Consider the following 23,230-nt stretch of genomic DNA (forward strand, 5'->3'; position numbering starts at 1 on the left):
TTTTGTTGTCGGAAATTCCGACAGCAAATGCCCGATGGGGCCTACACACAGTCAGAATTTCCGACAACATGCTCCCATCGCACATTTGTTGTCGGAAATTCCGAGCGTGTGTATGCAGCATTTCACTTACAAGAACACACGTTCCCCAAGACGTCATTCTGTGACGAAACGTACGTCGGGAGGTTTACGTGCTGACGTCATCGCGAGTGGACGGGTGTCTGCAAGCCGGCTGGCAAACTTTTATGGATGTTTTTATCCTGTGTTCTTGTAAGTGTAACTTTTGTTATTAAACCAATGGTAGTACGATTCACACTATGGTGAGTTATTTTTCGTTTTTGGGTATACCATGGATGTTAACCCTGAGTGTTCGATGAGTGAGCTTACCTGGTTCATCTAGCATACGCTTGATTCCACCTAAACCCTGTGAGCTGCTTCTGGATACAACATTTGCAGGCTTGTTTCAAGCTTGCCTTTTGGTAAGCGGCGCAAATTCATGTGGTGGAGGTGCACATTTGCTGGTTGTGTTTTTGTTGAGAATTCACTTAACTTGCATGTGATATATGGACTGTCTATTGAAGATTTTTTTAGGACTGCTCATTATTCATCATTCATTGTTTCTAGTGATGCATAGACCTCGATTTTTATATCGCTATCATTTGTTCACATTAATATATTTTTTTAGCCTTTAGCCTTTTTCCATATGTGTTAATGCAAACATTATTTAAAAATCTTCCAAAAAATGCAATTCGGTTTCGGTTTAGACTTTATATGTTGTAGAGCTTGATTCAAACAAAGGTAAACCTGAAGTTGAGGTTACGTATTTTTGTCAAATGTACAATTAAAGTTGTTTGATTTTATTGCATTCTAGGCCAGGAGATTTTTTTTAGGGATGCTGGTAAGATACCAACCAGACAATTATTCACAGCTAGTCTGCAATAGTTGTAACATCTGTTTTTTTGTTTTTTTTCTCTAAGGTTTCTGTTACAGCTTGTAGGAATTCTTCTTGAGGACATAGTACACAAGGAGCTAAAGGTGGACCTGACTGAACAGCAGCATACGTTTTACTGCCAGCAGCTAGGAACCCTTCTCATGTGCCTTGTCCACATCTTCAAATCAGGTAACGCAGATCATTGTGTAACTGTAATTCCACCTATTGTATTGCAGCCTTTCGGCGCTGGACCCTGCATAATGGAACCTGTGCAGTGTTTGTTCTGAACAAACTGCACGCTGCCCCCCAGTGGTCACTGAGAAAAAGACCAGACAGATTTATTTTTCAAAACACTGAAAATGTAAACCCACCATTTTTGCTGCAGGACTCTGAATCAGAACAGGAGTCCAACCTTCACCTATCACGGTGGGCTCTGTCATAAAAGACCTTCAAATAACTCTTTCCCCCTAATCTGGGGGTCCACTCCCCTGGACCTGTAAAGTGCTTTACAGGTCCAGGGGAGTGGACCCCCAGATTAGGGGGAACGAGTCTGTTGAAGGTCTTTTATGACAGAGTCCACAGTGATAGGTGAAGGTTGGACGCCTGTTCTGATTCAGAGTCCTGCAGCAGAAATGGTGGGTTTACATTTTCAGTGTTCTGAAAAAAAGAAATACATCTGTCTGGTCTTTTTCCCAGTGACCACTGGGGGCAGCGTGCAGTTTGGACTGGCTGGCCAGGCTCTGTGTTTCAGGTGTATGGAGCTGCAGTTCTGTACTCCAGCCACTAGAGGGCATGATGACACCCTGTATAGCCTACTCTCGTGCAGTGGAGGGGCAGCCATTTTTCTTATGGGTGAAGTCACATGTGGGCTGAAGCATCAGGAGGCTCCTGATGCTGCCCCCCCTCATCTCATATAATCTAACAGTTAAGTAATAAGTGATACATACATACAATTCTTAAATTAAACATTTATTAAACACAACAAGCCTCCAATCAGTACATTGTACATATTGTATGTATCATTTAGATTAAAAAGACTATGCATCTTAAATATTAAATGCACAAAAACAGGTAATCAAAACTTTTGGATAAAAAGAATAGGCAAACTTTATTGTGTATTTTTTATTTTATTTTTGTATTCATTAAAGTGTATTTTTTCCCAAAAATTGCGTTTAAAAGACCACTGCGCAAATACCGTGTGGCGTGATATAAAATATTGTCATTTTATTCTCTCGGGTTTCTGCTTATATATAATAATGTTTGGTGGTTCTAAGCGATTTTCGAGCAGAAAATACTGGATTTATACTTATTATATACTAAGATTCAGTCTTTAAATCAGTGGTCTCAAAGTACCGGCCCGCGGGCCAGTTATAAATGGCCCGCAGGAAGGGCGGAGGGTGCCGCGGAAGTGGGGGGAATAGATTTCCTTCACATGCAGAGTAGCGCAGGAAACGTCCCTGTCATAAGTTCACTTCTCTGTCTCACGCTGTGGCTGCTCCCCGCCCCCCCCCCCTCTTCTCGTCCATCTCCATTTGCTTGTGATATCACCTGGGATGGACGAGAAGAGAGGGGGGGGGGGGGAGCAGCCGCAGCGTGAGACAGTGAACTAATGACAGAGACTCTTCCTGCGCTACTCTGCATGTGAAGAAAAAAGACAACAAGTAAACGCTGACCTGTACCCTAAATGTGCCCTGATTGTGCCCCATGTACCCTGATTGTGCCCCATGTACCCTGATTGTGCCCTCATGTTCCCCCATGTGCCCTCATGTACCCCGGTTGTGACGTCATGTTCCCCATGCACCCTGTTTGTGCCCTGATGTGCCTTAATGCGCCCCATGTGCCCTGATGCGCCCCATGTGCCCTGATGCGCCCCATGCGCCCCATGTACCCTGATGTGCCCCATGTACCCTGATGTGCCCCATGTACCCTGAGGCTCTGTACCCTGAGGCTCTGTACCCTGATGTGCTATGCCCTGATGTGCCATGTGCCTTGTCCTGATGTGCCGTGCCATGTACCCTGATGTGGCTTGTTGTGCTGTGCCCTGATGTGCGATGTGCCCTGGGCTCTGTGCCCTGTACCCTAATGTGCTGGGCTCTGTGACCTGATGTGCTGTGCCCTGATGGTGAGTGTGCAGTGTAGTGGTCATTGTGTAGTGTAGTGGTGAGTGTGTAGTAGTCATCGTGTAGTGTAGTGGTGAGTGTGTAGCGTAGTGGTCATCGTGTAGTGTGCAGTGGTCCGTGTGCAGTGTAGTGGTCAGGGTTAATAATGCATCCACTGACACCAGTGCTGGGGGTAAAAATGCGTCCGCTTACACCAGTGCTGGTGGTAATAATGCGCTCGCTGACATCAACCTCTGTACTTGTATAAACTGCATATCTGTGTGTGTGTGTGTGTGTGTGTGTGTGCGCATAGCTGTAGACCAACATGACTATGGATCTGCAAGACTGCTTAGTCAGGGATTTTGGCAATATAGTTGCTACATTATTTACTTGTATACGGGTTAAATGGCCCCAGAAGGGAGGGGCAGCCATGGGAGGCAGGTCAAGTGGACTTGGGTGGTAATCTTGTGGTTTTGCATCTTCCGATAGACCAGTGGTGTCGGGTGTATCCGAGCCACTGTGCTTTTCTGGCATTGCAGCGATTTCTGCATTATAGCTGTAATGGACTGCAGCTGCATCACCCTGAACGTGCCTGATCTTGGCTGATCTCGGAGTCAAAGCAGGATCGGGCCTTGTTGGTACTTGGATGGGAGACTGCCTGGGAGTACCAGGTGCTGTAAGCTTTTCTCCTCCAGAGGGAGGGAGGCATTTAAATCTGTTGTGTTTTGAAAGTATCTCGGGCCAGAGGATGCTATGCTCCATCTTTTGGTTGACTCCAGCAGATACTTGGTAGGTTGCGTACACCTCTGGGACTTTCTGGGTCCACCTCAGTTATCGGCCTTTTTCCTTGCTCTTGGATCAGAAGTTCTGGGCTCATTATTGTAAAACACTTGACTGTAGCGTCCCCTAAACCCAACGGGGACATGAGGTCTATCTTGACTTTCAAGGTACTAGACAAATCCTTCTGTTTTAGATGAGATCGGTCCAATCCGTGATGGCCTCTCTGCAAGAGGTAAATTTTGGGTGTCCACAGTCATCAATGACGCATATCTTTGTGTGCCAGTTTTTTTTTTTCAGCCTCTGCAAAGGTTTATGCAATTTTGCAGTAGAAAATTGCCATTTTCATTTTGTGACGCTGCCCTTCGGGCTAGCCACAGTCCCCCGAGGGTTCACAAAGCTCTGGTGCTGGACTTCATAAAGATGCAGTGGGTATAGATCTCAAGATACCTCAAGGATCTTTGCTCAGGGTGCAGTCGGTTCCAGGTTTAAAGCGAAATATAAGAAGCCAAGAGTATCCCTTCAATACGTCTCTGCATGAGGAAATTATATCTATGTTGAAGCGATTCCCTACGTGCAATTCCACTCAAGGTCTTATGTAGAGGACCATTCTCTGTCTATCTGTAATATATGAAGGTCCAAGCATTGGATTGCCAGAGGGCTCTGTCCCCGAATTGTTTGATTGGAATCTGGAGAAAGGGAAATTTTTCCTTCCAGTGATATGGACGATGGTAACCACTGGTGCCAGTCTCTCTGGTTGGGGGGGCTAGTTTGGAGGTGGCTACAGTTCAGGGGACTTGGTCTCCACTGCAGTGTCTTTTGTGAAGAATCCGGGAGGTGGTAACACTGATAATAGTGTTAGCCAGCCTAACCCAGGAGGGCTTGGTACACCAACATAGTGAATCTGGTAGTGGATGCTCCTTGGACACTTCCGGACTAGCCAGACCTATGGTCTTGGGTCTTGTTATCTCTGCAATGTTGCGCGGCAGGAAGCCGGCTTCAAGGCACTTCCATTACATGACTTGTAAATCGTGTGGGGAAATGAAATTGGCCTTAAAGTGGTTGTAAACTCAAGTTTCACTTTAGCTCATTATAATCTACAGTGATAAGGCTGCTGATCGCTGCCTGTGAAATTTCGCTTACTGTTAGTCTCTTCAGAATCCATTCTTCAATTTTTATTTACGTCACTGGCACATGCGCAGTCCGTAGTTTAGTTAAAGGCACGCTGTTTTTACCGACTTAAATTTAAAATGCATTGTTTATTGTTTACCGACTTAAATTTAAAATGCATTGTTTATTGTGAAAATGACAATTGCAGTTTGGGAGTTAACCACAGGGGGCACTGATGGGGTTATGTGTTCCCTGAAGTGTGTTTACAACTGTAGGGGGGTGTGGCTGTAGGTATGACATCATCGATTGTGTCCCCCTATAAAAGGGATCACACGATCGATGACGCCGCCACAGTGAAGAACGGGGAAGCCGTGTTTACACACGGCTCTCCACGTTCTTGAGCTCCAGGGAACGATCGCGGGACTCCAGCGGCGATCGGGTCCCGGAGCTTCGGACCGGGTCGCGGGCTCGGGCCCGCGTCCCACGGCTGGGTACTAGTACAGGACGTACCTGTACGTGCTTGTGCCCAGCCGTGCCATTCTGCCGACGTATATGTGCAAGAGGAGGCGGTCCTTAAGTGGTTAAAGCATGAAACCTGTTTCTTCTTTTTTTTTTTTTTCTTTTTTTTTTTCTAAAAAAAAAAAACATGTTTGAAAAATTGCTGTGCGAGTTAAGTTGTAACAACTGCCATTTTATTCTCTAGGATCTCTGCTTAAAAAAAAAAAACATATGTTTGGGGGTTCTATGTAATTTTCTAGCAAAAAAATCTGAATTGGCCCGGTTGGCAAGTGCTCTCTCCGTTTACTTTGTTAAAACACTGCATGGCTACTTATTTTTCAGTTAAAAGAAAACCTTGCAGTAGATGTTTTAATTTATCCTGCTTGAATGTAGTAGGAATTGGTCGGGTATACCAGGGATTCAGATAACTGCTTTACTGATGTGCTGCAATTATAAACCTATATAGCAAGACCTACAAGCGCACACAGCTTAATGATTCAGCGGAGAGGACACACTCCATGTCTACTCTCCTGGCTGAGGTGGGGGTCAGTCTGTAGATGCAGTCAGACAGTACTGGGCAAAGGTTCAAATTGCTCATTAGTTCAGATTATATTGTGTGTTTTTTTTCCATAAGTACAAAAAAGCATTTTAGTCAAAAAGAAAAATACGTGGTGTACACTATTAAGTATTTTTAGATAGAACAAATATGCAACAAGTCCTAGAAAAGTTAGAACTCTTATGCATACTGTTCTAGGTCTGTGCCTGAAATTACAGGGGCCATTCAGTCAGAATGATAGTCTGGAAATTGGCATTTGACAGGTTTTCTTCATTTTTTTTTTTTGGGCTGCAGATTAACTTCTGACCAGAAGATGGAGCACAAGATATACTAAACAAGTCTACTGCAGATGTCACTTTTTATAATTTAATATAAAAATTGTGTAAGAACTAATTTGGTTATGAAGGCTTTTTCACGGCATTCACTTGATGGACTGTCTCCAAATATTTTGCTTTCAAACTATGCCTATGAACGTCCAATCTTGTGCAATGATTGACAGTCTCCAAGCAGGACCAGTTAATGTTGTATTGGATATATTGAGCTTCTTATTACTGTAAAAGCGTTTATCGATTGGTTTGCGCAAAATTTATAGCGTTTACAAAATAGGGGATAGTTTTATTGCATTTTTATAAATTTTTTTTTTTTTTACTACTAATGGCGGCGATCAGCGATTTTTTTCATGACTGCGACATTATGGCAGACACTTCGGACAATTTTGACACATTTTTGGGACCATTGTCATTTTCACAGCAAAAAATGCATTTAAATTGCATTGTTTATTGTGAAAATGACAGTTGCAGTTTGGGAGTTAACCACAGGGGGCGCTGTAGGAGTTAGGGTACACCTAGTGTGTGTTTACAACTGTAGGGGGGTGTGGCTGTAGGACTGACGTCATCGATCGAGTCTCCCTTATATAAGGGATCACTCGATCGATGCAGCCGCCACAGTGAAGCACGGGAAAGCCATGTTTACACACGGCTCTCCCCGTTCTTGAGCTCCGGGGAGCGATCGCGACGGAGCGGCTATAAACAAATGGCTGCGCCGTCGTCCCGGATCGCTCCCCGAGGGAACCCGACCGCCGCATGTAGGGGGGGGGGGGGGGGGTCCCGATCGGACCCCCGACCCGCGGAAAGTCAAGGACGTACATGTACGCCCATTTGCCTGTACGTGCCATTCTGTGGACGTACATATACATGCGGCCGTCGGGAGGTGGTTAAAAAAAGAAATAACAGTTTTTACTATCGCTTTAATTTTCTCTGATAGAACACTTCCTAGTATGGTCATTATTGTTTAAATCTAATAATTGCATAATACATTTTACAAACATTTGATATATGGCAGTTTTATTAAAGGGTCAGTCCAACCAAAACTCGTATTACACTTTTTAGTTGATACTGCAGACCTAAACCACCTTTGTATACTTGGTGAGTATTGAACGAGCTCCCAGGTCTGCACATTTAATGACTCCATTATGAGGGGGTCCCACCCTTTTAGGTTTTATTATATAGAATGTGGGGGTAGGTGAGGAAGACCTCACTTTTACATGGCTGACAACAAGCCAGGCAATAGCTCAGCCCTTTGGGCTTTACCCATTATTAAAATATCACTTTTCACTATTTTCATGTGGCTGTTTTTTGTCATTTGTAGGAACGTTCCGAAGAATAACTAATGCAGCTTCACGACTTTTCAAGGGGGATGGCGACAGTGGCAACTACTACACTTTGGAGAGCCTTAGTGAGCATGTGGAATCCATGTTCCCAACCCACCCTTCCCTGGTGCTGCTGTGGTGCCAGTTCCTGCTGCTCATAGACTACACGAACTATAACTGGTGGTCCGAAGTACATCAGACGCTCAAGTAAGACGACACTACTTTACCACTTTGTTACGTAAAGAAAATACTGTTTGCTAGTGTTCCCTTTTTTGTTTTTTAGGGTGGTGTTTGCTGAAGTGCATATACTGTATAACCCATCGTGAAAAACTTCTGGTTTTATTTAAGCAGGACAGTTGCTGTTCTGTTTTTGACACAACTTCTTAACCACTAGCCGACCAGCCACCGTCATTATACGGCGGCAGGTCGTCTCTCCTGGACGAGAGCCCGTAGCTATACGTCTGCTCGTCGAGCGGCCACTAGGGGCGCGCGCGCCCCCCGCTCGCCCCCGACTCCCGTGCGTATGCCCGGCGGGCTCGATTGCAGCCGGGCATCCGCGATTGCTCGTTACAGAGCGGGGACCGGGAGCTGTGTGTGTAAACACACAGCTCTCGGTCCTGTCAGCGGGGGAAATGCTGATCTTCTGTTCATACAATGTATGAACAGAGGATCAGTGTTTCCCCTAGAGAGACCGCAACCCCCCCCCCCCCACACAGTAAGAACACACCCAGGGAACATACTTAACCCCTTCCCCGCCCCCTAGTGTTAACCCCTTCACTGCCAGTGGCATTTTTATAGTAATCCAATGCATTTTTATAGCACTGATCACTATAAAAATGCCAATGGTCCCAAAAATGTGTCAAAAGTGTCCGAAGTGTCCGCCATAATGTCGCAGTACCGAAAAAAAATCGCTGATCGCCGCCATTACTAGTAAAAAAAAAATATTAATAAAAATGCCATAAAAATACCCCCTATTTTGTAAACGCTATAACTTTTGCGCAAACCAATCAATAAACGCTTATTGCGATTTTTTTTTTTTTTTACCAAAAATATGTAGAAGAATACGTATCGGCCTAAACTAAGGAAAAATGTTTTTTTATATATTTTTGGGGGATATTTTATTACAGCAAAAAGTAAAAAATATTCATTTTTTTCAAAATTGTCGCTCTATTTTTGTTTATAGCGCAAAAAATAAAAACCGAGGAGGTGATCAAATACCACCAAAAGAAAGCTCTATTTGTGGGGAAAAAAGGACGCCAATTTTGTTTGGGAGCCACGTCGCACGACCGCGCAATTGTCAGTTAAAGCGACGCAGTGCCGAATCGCAAAAAGTGCTCTGGTCTTTGACCAGCAATATGGTCCGGGGGTTAAGTGGTTAAGCAAGCCATGTATGGAATTTTGAAAGCATTTCCTTTCGAAAAACATTATCCAGGAATTTACGTTCGAATTTCGCAGCACTAGTGGGCTGCGGCCGTCGAATTTGAGTAATTGGGCATGTTTTGGTATTTTTTTTTTTTTTTTTAATTTACGATTTTCGAATTATTGATGGGAGAATCGAGCGAGAAATGTAATTGAAAAATAAATGCGCATTTGCAAAAAATGAAAATTCCCAGAAAGAAACGATCCCTAGCCATGAAAGTTATTATCTGTAGCAACAGGAGGTGAAATTAAAGGCTTAGTTGGTGGAATTTTGAAATCAATGGTGGCACCATCGGATCACAAAACGCACAATTTCTGATTTTCAAAAGAAAATGCTTTCGAAATTTGACCATGTATGGCCAGCCTTACTCTTTTTTCATAATGATCATGTACTGCACAGTGCTACAGCTCTGTGTGAGACTTATGATTTCACAGCCAGGCAATTTACATTAGATTTGAATAAAGTAAAACTTATTTTTATTTTAATGTAAACTAGATGAGGATTTTATGTATGAAGCAAACTCCATGCCCAGAGTGGATCCAGCTGCTGCCAATCAAGATGGATAACATACAGCTGATCCATTATCCTGGAGTGCTGTCCCTTATTACAGTGGTTGGCAGTGGAGACACTGTGCCTCCAATTAGTATGTTATCTGACAAGCTGCAGGTGGTCTATACATCTGCACATACTTCTAGGCAGCAGGAGAGTCCATCCAGAATGATGACACTTCTCCTACATAGGATTCATTGACACCTGTTATTCATGCAAACTGCTTTTGTTATTGCACCTGCTGCTACGCACAAACAACCTATAAAGGTGAACGCATTCCCAGTAGCTGTACATATTTCCACATGTTAAAATTTAACATACAGGAGCTGGGTGCTTGAATCCAGACACTCAGATCTGTGCCCTGGCTCCTGCACGCATGTGAAATTTTAACACGTGGCCGTGTCCATTCAGCTCGTGCTTCTGTATCCACCTCTTATGTGCTGCATTGTCAGCATAGCATGTGGCAGGGCTGGCAAGATCGGCAAGTGAAAAAAAAAAAGTAAGCCTACACAAGAAAGAGGGGAGGCGAGATTTACTAGCACTGGAGCTATCTGGTACAGCTGTGCAGTAACCAATTGGATTCTAACTTCAGCTTGTTCAATCAAGCTTTGACAATAAGGCCTCATTTCCACTGGCGTTTTTACAGCCACGTTTCTGAGCGTTTTTTACAGCTTAAAAACGCCTGTCCATGTTATTCTATGGCTTCATTCCCACATAGGCGTTTTTGAGCTGCAAGTGGCATAGACGTTTTTGAGCTGTAAAAAAAAACGCGGGACCAGGGCGTTCTGAAGCTCCAGAGTAGAGCTGTAAAAACGCCAGACGTTAAAAAACGCGCAAAAACGCGACCGCGGCATTTTTAAAGCTGCAGCTCACAAAAAAAAATTTTTTTTTTTTTTTTTTACAAAATAAACATGGACAGGCGTTTTTAAGCTGTAAAAAAGCCTAACAACAGTGGCTGTAAAAACGCCAGTGAAAATGAAGCCTTAAACCTGAAAGCTGATTGGTTTCTATGTGGAGCTGCACCAGATTTCGCACCAGGCAGTTTTAGTAAATAACCCCCAGGGTTTCTTGCAGCAGGAGTGTTGCCAAATTTCTGTTCTAAGCCTGCGATAGATGGGAAAACAAAACTGAGAATATGAATGGTTTATTAAGATGTAGTTTAATAATCACTGTCTGATTACCTGCAATATTTGAATACTAGACAAACAGTATGTCCCCGAATTCTGGTTTGTGATCTGTATCGGCCACCTTCATTAGCTTTTGTATTGGGATCTTAAACGGACATCTTCCATCTGAATATAACCTATTCCTATAGGGTTCATGGAATTCTTTCTTCTGCCCACACCATCTTGAGTTTTACTGGGAGGTGATGTATATTTCACCTTCCACTCACCCTGTGTGTCATCCTAGCTATTTAAATACAGCGATTTCTCTAGAAGAGCCTTTGTTGCCCGAGTGTCTGCCCCTTGCATTTAGTTTACTGGACTTTGAGAGTGGGATGGTGGACTCTGCTTACTAGTAATTTGTGCATGGGAGGAGTTGTCCTTATAGTCATAATGTGTTAGAATAATAGTTTGTGTCTATTGCCAAAATGTTTTTTTGTACATAACAGTGAATGGTGTGGCGCTAAATCCACTTAAAGTGCTAAGCAATATAGTGAATAATTATACAAAATATCAAAACGCTTCTCCTTTCAATTAAACGGTGGTATCATAAAAATATCAATCGGATAGATAATTATAGTGTGCATTAGAAAGTACAAAAATATAGATTACTGGGGCACTGCACCCAGTCACCAGTGCTGTAAATTCAAAAAAAAATCATAAACAAAGTCAAATTAAAAGTTCCCTCAAAAAACTGCAAAGATGTCTTAGGCCGTGTACAGACGACCAAACATGTACGATGAAGCCGGACCGTTTTCACCGTACATGTCTGCCCGGGGATTTCTGTATGGTGGCTGTACTCACCATCATACAGAAATCCGCGCGTAAACAATACGCGGGGCGTGTCCGCGCCATCGCCGCGACGATGACGTGGTGACGTGGGCGGCCCTGCCAGTTCAATGCTTCCACGCATGCGTGAAAGTCATTCGACGCATGCGAGGGATGGCGGGCGCTCGGACATGTACGGTAGATCTGTACAGACGACCGAACATGTCCGAGCGGACAGGATTCCAGCGGGCTGTTTTAAAACAAGTCCAGAAATATTTGCCCGCTGGAAAAAGGCCTGGCGGGCAAATGTATGCTGGAATCCTGTCCGCTCGGGCCTACACACGACCGAACATGTCTGCTGAAACTGGTCCGCGGACCAGTTTCAGCAGACATGTTCGGTCGTGTGTACGGGGCCTTAAAGTGAAGTGAAACCATTCCTCAAATGCAGTGACTTCAAAGCAATTCTGTGCTCCATCAATGTGCGGGGTGGCAGCTCACCTTTTTTTTTCTCTTTCATCCCAAATAGGTGATGCCATTCATACCATCACATGAAATATATTAAAAGATCTGTGTGGTGTAATCATTTTGAATAAAATGTATTAAAACAAAGTAGTAACTGCACTGAAAAATGCATCTGTCCAGTTTTGGCAGGAAAGCGGGGCTGCAGCCAGGACAGTGTTGTATCAAGGGAGAGATTTGGGGTTGGGGGGGGTTAGTGGAGGTGAGGGTGGTTTATTTTTAAAGGAGGATAAGTTCATCTTTTCAAAAAAAAATATAATTGGTCTTTTTTTTGCAGGTAAAAAAATTTGAATGTTTTTTTGTTGCAGGAGCCTATAAAGCATTGCACCAGTGATCAGAAGATCGCTGATGCCATGTAGGTCTCCTGCAGACCTGTCAATGTATAAGCATGCTTGTTCGAGGAAGCCGATACATGCTGACGGGAAGAATGAACGAACTACCACAGCGCTCGCAGCACCATGGTATTTCATTGAAAACTACAAGTCGACAACCGCAAAGTCTGCCGGACCTTGTAGTTTTCCATTTAGGCCCCATTCACACGAGGCGGACTCCATTCCTACGGAGTCCGCCTGCTCCCGCTAGCTTAGCAGGAGATCAGTCCGCAGATCTCCGCTGAGCCGACGGATAACAAGCTCCTCTCTGCTCACTGAGCGGTGAGGGGCTTGTCGGGCACCGCTGTCTCCTATGGAGCGATCTGATGAAAACGAACAGCATGTCCGTATTCATCAGATCTTACCCGATTCGCATGGACGGATGGGTGCGTGCCCCCCATACGCCTGTTTTTATCGGATAGGGTCGGATGTCAGCGGACATGTCTCCGCTGACATCCGACGCTCCATAGGATTGCATGGAGGGGGCCGTTCAGGTCCGCCGTCAAAACTGACAGGCGGACCCGAACAGTTCGTCGTGTGAATAAGGCCTTACAGAGAACTCTGAGTGCCGTGGTCGAGTGAGAGAAGCCCCGCACGGGCACATTTAAAAAATTTTTTTTGGACAGCTAGTGGGTGGAGAAGATCCCTTGATAGCTGGCACAGCGGAGGAGCGGGAGGTGTGTGGGGCGGCGGTGCATTCATAACATTTTTACCCCCCCCAATATGGGTGCAGCGCTTTATGAAAGGTGAACTCCTCCTTTAATGCTGGGAATGCAGTAAAGTAACAAAACTAGAACCACTTTAAAGCATTAGTATGGCTGTAGTTTGGACATAGCAGCCTTTCTAAGTTGGCCCAAAGCCTTTTCACCAGGTAATTTGTAGAACTTTCTGTGTTTTTCTCACTTTGTGACCACATATGGTTACTTGTCTTAATAACATTAGAAGAATTGGTATAGAGGACGTTTTGCCATTTAACTTAACCCTTATTAGCGGAGGAGGAGAAAGACCAGTACATGGAATTGTGCGCACACATCGAATATGACGTGCGTCGTCATAAATACAATGTTTACTCCTACACAGTTATCACCCAAAGTACAAGTTGTTCCACCAATTTATACATAATTACTTGGTCCTGTATAATTAATTGGGAAGCCTAACGAGTTATTATTATTTGCTGCTATGGTTACCACCTTTCACCTAATGTGCAGCCGGTTGTTCATTGTCAGGAGACACTTTATATAATTCAGCAGTTTCTTCAGTTAGTCTTGTGGATGTGCAGATGATCCTTTTGGAACAATTTTCTGAATATTTTTGTTTCTTGGTTCATTTTGTTTCTCAAGGGGAACTCTCAGGGACTTTGGTGGGGTGGGGGGCTTAAAGAGGAGTTCCACCCAAATTTGGAACTTCCTCTTATCCCACTCCTCTTCCCCCTTACATGCCACATTTGGCATGTAATTTTTTTGGGGGGGGAGTGGGGGCTTCAGGAAGAGTGGGACTTCCTGTCCCACTTCCTCCTTCCTGTAGGCGACTAAGCTTAATCGCCTTCAGGAAGGGGCTGCTGTAGGCGATCGCCTAGGACACGTCACAGGTCCTAGGCGATCTCCTGGCCAATTACACGGCGCCGCTCGCGCATGCGCAGTGCCGCTCGCGCATGCGCAGTGGGTGCCCGGCCGTGAAGCCGAAAGCTGTCACGGCCGGGTGTCCACACTGAGAATGAAGACGCCGGCCGGGGAGGGGGGGGGTGAGGAGCAGAGCCCCGGCCCGGCGCGTCGCTGGAGCAGGTAAGTGTCTGTTTATTAAAAGCCAGCAGCTACACTTTTTGTTGCTGCTGACTTTTAATAAACATACAAATGGCTGGAACTCCCCTTTTAAGGAACATGTGAAAGAAACCTTCTGATTTACCAATAGATGTATTTGTATTTTATCTCATTTCTTTTAAAGAATTTTTAAAGTCAACCTCTGCTCTGCCACTTTAAAGCTGAACCTGGACATTCCTCCCATGCACATTGCCACTTGCACTAGCACCATTATTAATAATGACATGTTTTATTCTGTAAATAACTGTGCAGTACATTTCTCCAACACACAAACAATTCCCCATGATTTGATTAGCATTTTTAGGCACAAACAAATACTTGTTGATCCTGCCCTTGACTCTGCCTTTCCTAATTTCCAGAATATAAAAAAATATGTTCTGTAGTTCAGCAGGGGAGAACATGGGCAGGGCTGACAGCACTGATTAGGATTTTACAGTAGAGGCAGTGTTGTCGGATCTCGTCAGAAAGTTAGGAGCACTTTAGATTTCTGGCAGGATCAGCCGGTATACTAAATATAATCTGAATAAAAACGATATGGTCCTATGTGAAATAAGGCCCCTGTCACACTTTTGCGACCTGAAAGTCATGCTTTTTTTCCGTGACTTGAAATAATGCTTGTGTAAGCTTAAAGGTCTATGGACCTCAAGTCGCATCAGGGACTACTTTTGAAGTTGCACACATATGCATGGTATTCATCATGGGGTACGACTTGTCATACGACTTTGCACTCCCATATCGCAGGACGTCACACAAGTGTGAAAGAGGCCTTATGCCCTACAGCGGGGATATGCAATTAGCGGACCTCCAGCTGTTGCAGAACTACAAATCCCATGAGGCATAGCAAGGCTCTGACAGCCACGAGCATGACACCCAGAGGCATGATGGGATTTGTAGTTTTACAACATCTGGAGGTCCGCTAATTGCATATCCCTGCCCTACAGTGTCAGTAACTATGCAGTAATATGAAAGGGTGTAATATGAATATGGATGGGTGTGCACCTTCCCACGTAACGGGAACCACTGGGCTAAAAACATCCTTTTTAAATGTACATAGAAGAGCCGGCCCCACTTGAAATTCAGTCTTAAATTTTAATGTTGTCGTATCACCATGATAAAAAGAACACGCAGGCGCTTTTCGGCACGCAGGCCTTGTTCACAGCAATTTTATTCAGCCCAATTCAGATTGCAGAAATGGTGCCATATAGTATATGGTAAATGCCAAATTGAGTGAGAAACTGCATAACTCAAGGATAAAACTGGAGGTGTCGCACCATTTGGCTCATATAACTGGTCTCGTAGTGTTTGCATCTAAAGGAGCAGTGAGACTGGACAAGAAGACAAGCCTGTCTCTCTCAGGCTGTATAAGGGCTTTGGGTCTGTACTGTAAAGTTGGGGTACACACTATAAGACAATCAGGTGAACGATCGCCTGATTTTCCTTGTTGTTTCACAGCAAATCGGAACCTATGAACGAAAATTTGTTTGAAAATTCTCGTACGACACAATTTTTTTTTTTTTGTGTTTGCTTCTGATCATGTGCAATCTTTCTGATTTTCCTTGTACAAAAATGGTACACCTTTAAACAAAAATTGTTCGTTCTGTTCCTGTACGAGAAAAGTTTGGGAATTTGTCCCTTTGGGAATTCGCATACAAAAAGTTGGAATCGGCTATCGTATACACACTATATGAAAATTCTTTGAACGAAAACGTTTGCCCGATTTTCTTAGTGTATATGAGCCTTAAGACATTGCGGACGCTAAAAGGCTTAATCTAGCTCCCTGAAGCCCAGCTTACCAACAGCGAAAGAAAGAAAGTTACCGCTCCAGGTGGATTGTGTTAGGATGATCAGTATGGTCTCAGGAGATCAAGGGTGCTGGCAATGCACAAGGCAACAAATGGAAAAAGAAAATATGGACAGCCGCACTCCAAAAAACCTTGATGGTTGTCTTTATTTAAAAAAGGAAGAATGCACTACAAGTCACAGCACACTACACGGGAGTAAAACAGCTGAAGCGTTTCGCACTATAAATTGGTGCTTAATCATAGCTGGAGTGCAGCTTACCAACAGTACCAGCCTCTGCCCATCATTTGCTTACATAATGTAGACCAGACTCATGTGTAAAAAAACTTCTCAAAAAATTATTTAAAGTACCCATACCCGAGAAAGGACCCAACATGTTTCACTCTAAGGGCTCTTTCACACGTCCGTTCCGTTCGTCCGTTTTTTGGACGTCCGTTAACGGACCGCAATGCTTCCCTATGGGCTAGCGTCCGTTAGCGGATGAGCATCCGCTAACATCCGTTAGCATCCGTCTGCGTTCAGTTCCATTTTTTTGGACGGAAGAAAACCCTATTTTTCTTCCGTCTAAAAAACGGAACGGACGAAAAACGGACGTTAACGGACGATCCGTTCCGCTAACATCCGTTTTTCTATGTAAAAAGCCCCAAAAAAAAACGGATGAAAAAACGGATGGAAAAACGGATGGAAAAACTGATGCAAAAGCTGATGAAAAACTGATGAAAAACTGACGAAAAACTGATGGAAAAACAGATCAACTGATGAAAAAAAAACGGATCTGAAAAACTGAACGGACGTGTGAAAGAGCCCTAAAAAGCTTTGTCAGAAGTTCAATAAAAGTATGAAAATTGTGTCCCCACTTGCCAAAAGAACAATGACCCTAGCAGATTTTTTTCTTTTGTACTTAAAAAGCTTTAGAAGGGATAAAACATAGGGAAACGTGCATGAATTTTATATTTTGTCCAAAAATGCACTTTAAACTTTATACTAATTGATCATTCCTCTGTGTCTAATTTAAAGGAGAACCCCGGGTCGACCTATAATACCTTTATCCTAATGAGAGATGGTATACTATATTGACCAGTTAAGCACTGTCCTAAAAGCAAGGCCTTGCACTGTTTTCACAGCAGCGTAGGAGCTCATAGAACACAGATTCCTGGCTGCCTCAAAGTGATGATGAACAATGCAAGATGGCAAATCCCAGTTGATAGCAATACTATTTGTAATCCAAGCGAATGTCACATGTGCACTGTGCTGAAAGTGTAGTACTTGACGAGGCAATGGGATCTGTGGGCACAAGCCCCCCCTCACCAATCCTGATGGACCTTGAAGCCTCCCACTTGGACTGACAAACGATTTTTCCTTCTTCAGATGTGCAGAGACGGGGGATCAGTCTGCTAATTCAGCCAACTGGCTCCGTGGTGTTCAGCGCTGCTGCAGGTCGTAATTCTGCCAGCGGGTGATGGCTGGGGTTGGAGCAGTGGGCTGTGTGTCACGTGCTAGGCCGCAATCTTCTTACACAGCGTCAGAGTGGTGCTCGCACAGTGAGATCCAGGAAACAAAAGAGTGCAGGCCTGGTCCGCAGATCCCTATATGGTCTCTCCCACAATTCCGCTGCAGAGCAGGAGGTCTCCTGGGAGATGCAGTTCAGTCATTTCTGCGAGATCAGCAATGCCTATCCATAGGACTACATCTCCCACAATTCCTTTATCTGTGCTTCAGGAGGTATCAGTGAATCAGTTCCAGCACTAGGGGGACACAGGAGCAAGGCAAGAGTAGTAATAGATGGTCTGCGAAAGTCAGATAACCGTAATCCGCTCCCGGCTACACGCTGGTTACAGTCAGCTGATATAAATCCTCTTCTCAGCAGGCATACTCTTAGCATCTGACCATTGGCAGATGACCAGTCAGATCCTCGTCTGTGCTCAGTTTTGTGTTCTTCTGCTGCCATACAAAGAAAATATTACACTAGAGTACAATAACACATTTTACCTTTCATTAAAGTGTCTCCACTGTACTAATGGATAGAAAGATCTGCATGCTTTGGGTTAGAAAACTGCGTTTTCAATACTACTTTTATATTGCCTTATTAAATCGGCTGCCATTTAACACTTGACAAACAACTGCAGACATTAAAGCCTGTGTATTTAATCACGGTGTACAGGAGGAACAGTCTGTCTAGCACCAAACTGCTGCTAAGTCCCCAGATGTCAACTGACAGCGATGAGCCTGAGCCGGAGTCCAAACTTGGCATGTGTAACCGGGAGATAGTGCGGAGAGGGGCCCTCATCCTGTTCTGTGACTATGTGGTGAGTACAAGAAATAGTCACATTGGAAGAAAAACAAACAGGACCTTTTTAGTCAACTTATATATTGCATTTTTTTGTCTGGCCCATTTACTTTGCCTATATTTATGCTAAAACTTGCCCATGCTCCTTTAGGGTCCTTTCACACGTGCGGACCGTTTTTTAGATCAGTTTTTTATCATCAGTTGATCCGTTTTTTCATCCGTTTTTTTTTTTTTTTGTTAGAACTTTATTTTTATTACATATTTTGATGAAAAACGGATGTTAGTGGATCGGATGTTAAACAGATCGTCCGCTAACATCTGTTTTTCGTCCGTTCTGTTTTTTTGACGGAAGAAAAATAGGGTTTTCTTCCGTTCAAAAAAACGGAGCTTAACGGAGATGGATGTTAACGGACGTTGGCGGATGCTCATCCGCTAACGTACGCTATCCCATTGGAAAGCATTGCAGTCCGTAAACGGACGTATGAAAAAACAGACGAACGGTCCGCACGTGTGAAAGGACCCTTAAAAAAGGGGGGCCTCTCATTGCTCTCATGAGTGTTACAGCAATGTGTAAAATTTATTTTACTGATTTAATTGCCCTTTAAACTTGTATCACATATTAGAATGCAGCAGCTCCAAAATATATATTAAAAAAAATGCTGATCTTTGGGAACATATTACAAACAGGCAAACAGCTGCTCCATGTAATGTCCCATTTTCCTGGACTACATGTGTGTTCTTGAGCAAAAACTATGCTTCCCGTTTAACATGCAGCGGGACAGATTTCTAGTGTCCGTGGTTTGGCAGAGATAATTACAGATGGCACAGTCAGAGCACATTGGAAACATTGGATTATACATTAGGCAGGAATCTAGAACCCATTCGATCTCTGGGAGAACCATCTTGTGTAGTTACATAGTTAGTCTGGTTGAGAAAAGACACAAGTCCCATCTAGTTCAACCAATAAAAAAAAATCATAAATCACATATACACAATCGTATACCCACAGTTGATCCAGAACCAGGCAAACAAAACCCAGCAAAGCATGATCATATTTGCTCAAGCAGGGAAAAAAATGTACTTCCTGATCCACCAAAAGGCAATGGGATATTCCCTGGATCAACTTTCCCTATAAATGTCAGTACCCAGTTATATTATGTGCATTTAGGATAGAATGAAGGCCTTTTTTAAAGCAATCTACTGAGCTGGCCAGAGCCACCTCTGGAGGGAGTCTATTCCATATTTTCGCCGCTCTTACTGTGCAGAAACCTTTCCATATTTGGAAATTAAATCTATTTTCCTCTAGATGTAAAGAGTGCTATGAGATGTAAATCTAATTTGTGAAAATGTGTTTTCTTTTGTGCTGTTTATTGAATGTGTCTAAAGTCATCACAATGGAGCTTGTGTGCATTAGTAGGTATGTTGGTGTGACGGAACCGTCCCACACTCTGCTTGAGTGCTTCTGTCAGTATACCGCTTCCTCTAGCCTGAACATGGATATCTGATTATTATAGCCGCATATTGCAACCAAGAACTAGACGGGACTAACTCGGCTGCAAAACTGGAACTTTATTGAACAAACGCACACACAATATACCACACATGTGGACACCCCCACCCCCTGATTATATTACTTTAATAATACAAACTGTACACAGGAATACAATTACCATAGCTAAACGATGCCAACATATACTAGAAACATTGTTGATTAAATGATTAGCCGTCTGGACATTGGGAGGTCTCATTCCAGGTCTGACTTGCCGGGATCGAGCTCACAAAGTACAATACACATTATTACAAGTATAAACACATCCCCACAGTCGTTTGCTAGCAAACAATAAGTGTGTTAATTAGCACAATTAACGATGGGTGAAAGATGGGTGGTTTGAGCTGATGACATCACCATCTTTGAGTCTCACAGTGTGAAGCAGTCACTATTGATAATAAGGCAGTTAGGCCCTATACAGGGACCCCAGGCCTAGAATCCCAGAGTCTTGGGGAGATATGACTTGAATCCAAAGTAACATTACTCCCAAGGATCCCCCAGGCATACACCTCACAATGAATAGCGTTTCCTTCAAAGCTAGGGCCCATAGTCAGTAGGCAAGAGGCTAGCCTGCAGTCCCCTCCAAAAAGCCTGCAGTCCCAGGTGAGTCTGTCACATTTGGTATGTACATGGGGCTGCTCATTCATGATGTCCATAATGATTAATATTGCATCCAATTTAATTCTGCCTTTTGTGTAATCTGCTGCTGCTGACATTTTTTTTTTTTTTGTCATGTAGTGTCAGAACTTGCATGATTCAGAGCATCTTACCTGGCTGATAGTCAATCACGTTCAGGATCTCATCAACCTATCGCATGAACCTCCAGTGCAGGATTTCATTAGTGCAATACACAGAAACTCAGCTGCCAGTGGTCTCTTCATCCAAGCCATAAATTCTCGCTGTGAGAACCTAGCAACGGTAAGCTTGCCCCAAATGCATTCCTTTTGGAGTTTTCTGTGAATTATTTTTTGTAATGTAAAACTATGTGTATCTACAGTGCAACAAAAGTGCAAATTTAATTGGTTTATGAGTGGGGTGTTTAAAAGAGAAGTATTGCTGAAGCGCCCAGAGGCGATTCAGTTCGCATGTGCAGCGCTATATAAGTTTTTCACTCACTCATGCTTCCTTTAACATTTTTCTCTTTTGGGTCCCAGGGGTGCACTTTGGTCTCCTGTGACCCAGCATCAGCAGACAGCAGGCTAAAGCCCACTGTCGACTGTCTCCTCAGAAGCAACTCTTTGCTCTGGACAGATCCCGATCATGCTGTCGGGATCCACCCAGGTACCCAATTTGACAGTTGGCTACTGCTTATGGTGCGTGGCTGAGGGCTATAGACAGCTGCATCCTCCCTCTCTCTAGCCCAGGGCCTTCAGTGAGAGCTGGGGGTCAGAGTGGGCGAGTGATAGTTGCCCGATTTTTTTTTTTTTTTTTTTTTTTTAAAGGAAGCAGGGATAAAAAAAAAGAATCAACACATGATGCAATGATGTTAAAGTGGTACTATTGGGCTTTGATTTTGCCTGTAGCTCCAAAGCACTTGGCAGCAGAAATTGGCTGTATTGGTTAATCAGCAATCTCCTCTACATGCAGGGAAAATATGATGCTCTAAACGAGGAGAGTAGGACAAGCCATATTCTGATTCCCTCAGCACCCACTGATATCTGCCTTGTGTACTGGAGACCTTTTTCTTATATTACCAGTAGTACCCTTTTCCCCCTCCTTCTGCCCTGGGTTTATTTAGTGACCACTGAATGCAACTGAAAGAACACAGAAAAGTAAAGCTTTGTGCGTGTGTGTGTGTGTATATAAATCCTTAGGGCCAGTGTTTTTGGCTTTTGGTCACTTCAGAACTGCATCTCTCTCTGCACAGCGAATGAAGTAGCAGCTGAATCAGGGCTAAGGTACTTGCAATTAAATCCGAATGATCTCAAAAGCATCTCAAACTGATATCTAGAGCATGCTTCATTTGCCCATCGAAGCCCGCTGACATAGTCTGCCTGTCACAGCTGGCACATTAGTGCTGGCAGTGGGTTCCTCCAGCTGTACAGCCATTGCTCTGCCTTTCTAGTTTGCTTATCTACAATTTTGGCTTGTTTGTTTTTCAATAGAATGATACATTGGTAAGACAAATTTTGAAAGAATATTTACAAAGTTATTTTGTACACACCAGCCAACTTCTCTGAAGAAGACATTGCAGTGCTTGGAAGGGATTCACCTGAGTCAGTCTGGCGCAGTGTTGATGTTGTATATAGACAAGCTGCTGTGTACCCCATTTCGTGTGCTGGCTCGCATGGTGGATACACTAGCCTGTCGCCGGGTAGAAATGCTGTTGGCGGCGCCATCTCAGGTACGAAAATGTCATTCCAAAAGAAATAAAGCCATTTCAATTATTTGTGTGGCCTCCATATGGTGTATTTACAAATATCTTGTATCCTTACAGAATAGTATTTCTCAGGTACCTTTAGAAGAGTTGGACAGAATACAGGAATATCTGCAGAGCAGTAGTTTAGCACAAAGGTAAGAGTGAAAAAATATCAGCATATTGCTATTACATTTCCTGATTACCACAGAAATAAAGATGTGTGTAATTTAACAAATAAGAGCATCACTACAGCTCAAAATCATTTTTGAATCCCCAGGGAACCTGGTCCCTTTCTGACCTGTGCTGTAGGTGTTACAGTAACTGAACCTGGTCCCTTTCTGACCTGTGCTGTAGGTGTTACAGTAACTGAACCTGGTCCCTTTCTGACCTGTGCTGTAGGTGTTACAGTAACTGAACCTGGTCCCTTTCTGACCTGTGCTGTAGGTGTTACAGTAACTGAACCTGGTCCCTTTCTGACCTGTGCTGTAGGTGTTACAGTAACTGAACATTTTGTTTATGCTGGTTGTAGCTTCACCCTTGGTTTAAGTCAAAATGTTGTGTTCTGTGGGGTACATCTAGCACTGGTGCTATCACCTCCTCTCTGTGTGCTGTATCTTCCCCGTTTTAGAGTAACGTGCCTATGAATTGCTCTGGATTACCTAATTAAAGTAGTGGAGACTGCAGTTCAGGGTTTCTTAATAAAGTAATGCACCTAGGGAAAAATCCCCTGAGAGAGTACAATGTTGGAGGTACAGTGTTGGCCAGCACAACAGAAGAAAAAGAGTTGGGGTACTTATGTCAGATGATTGTAAAATAAGCAAACCGTGTGACCAGGCAGTGGAAAAGGCATATAGAATTCTAGGATGCACCACTAGAGGGATCACCAGCAGGAGGGAGGAGATTCTGATTCCTCTATATAGATCTTTTAGTGAGACCGCATTTTAAATACTGTGTCCAGTTCTGGAGACCTCGCACAAAGATATTGATAAGATAGAACGAATTCAGAGATGTG

At 43.7% G+C, this 23,230-nt stretch overlaps 1 protein-coding gene across 2 annotated transcripts in view; it reads left to right on the top strand.

Annotated features, from left to right (window-relative positions):
• HTT (huntingtin) overlaps nucleotides 1-23,230 on the top strand; it is a 261,043-nt gene that overhangs the window by 142,609 nt on the left and 95,204 nt on the right. For both annotated transcript variants that reach the window (XM_040335343.1, XM_040335344.1), the window contains 6 exons: nucleotides 975-1,117; nucleotides 7,616-7,823; nucleotides 18,185-18,329; nucleotides 20,598-20,777; nucleotides 22,027-22,203; nucleotides 22,297-22,373. In XM_040335343.1, the coding sequence (XP_040191277.1) occupies nucleotides 975-1,117; nucleotides 7,616-7,823; nucleotides 18,185-18,329; nucleotides 20,598-20,777; nucleotides 22,027-22,203; nucleotides 22,297-22,373 (930 nt within the window). The remainder of the gene's footprint in view (nucleotides 1-974; nucleotides 1,118-7,615; nucleotides 7,824-18,184; nucleotides 18,330-20,597; nucleotides 20,778-22,026; nucleotides 22,204-22,296; nucleotides 22,374-23,230) is intronic.

Source organism: Rana temporaria, chromosome 1, assembly GCF_905171775.1.
Source record: "Rana temporaria chromosome 1, aRanTem1.1, whole genome shotgun sequence".
NCBI lineage: Eukaryota > Metazoa > Chordata > Amphibia > Anura > Ranidae > Rana > Rana temporaria.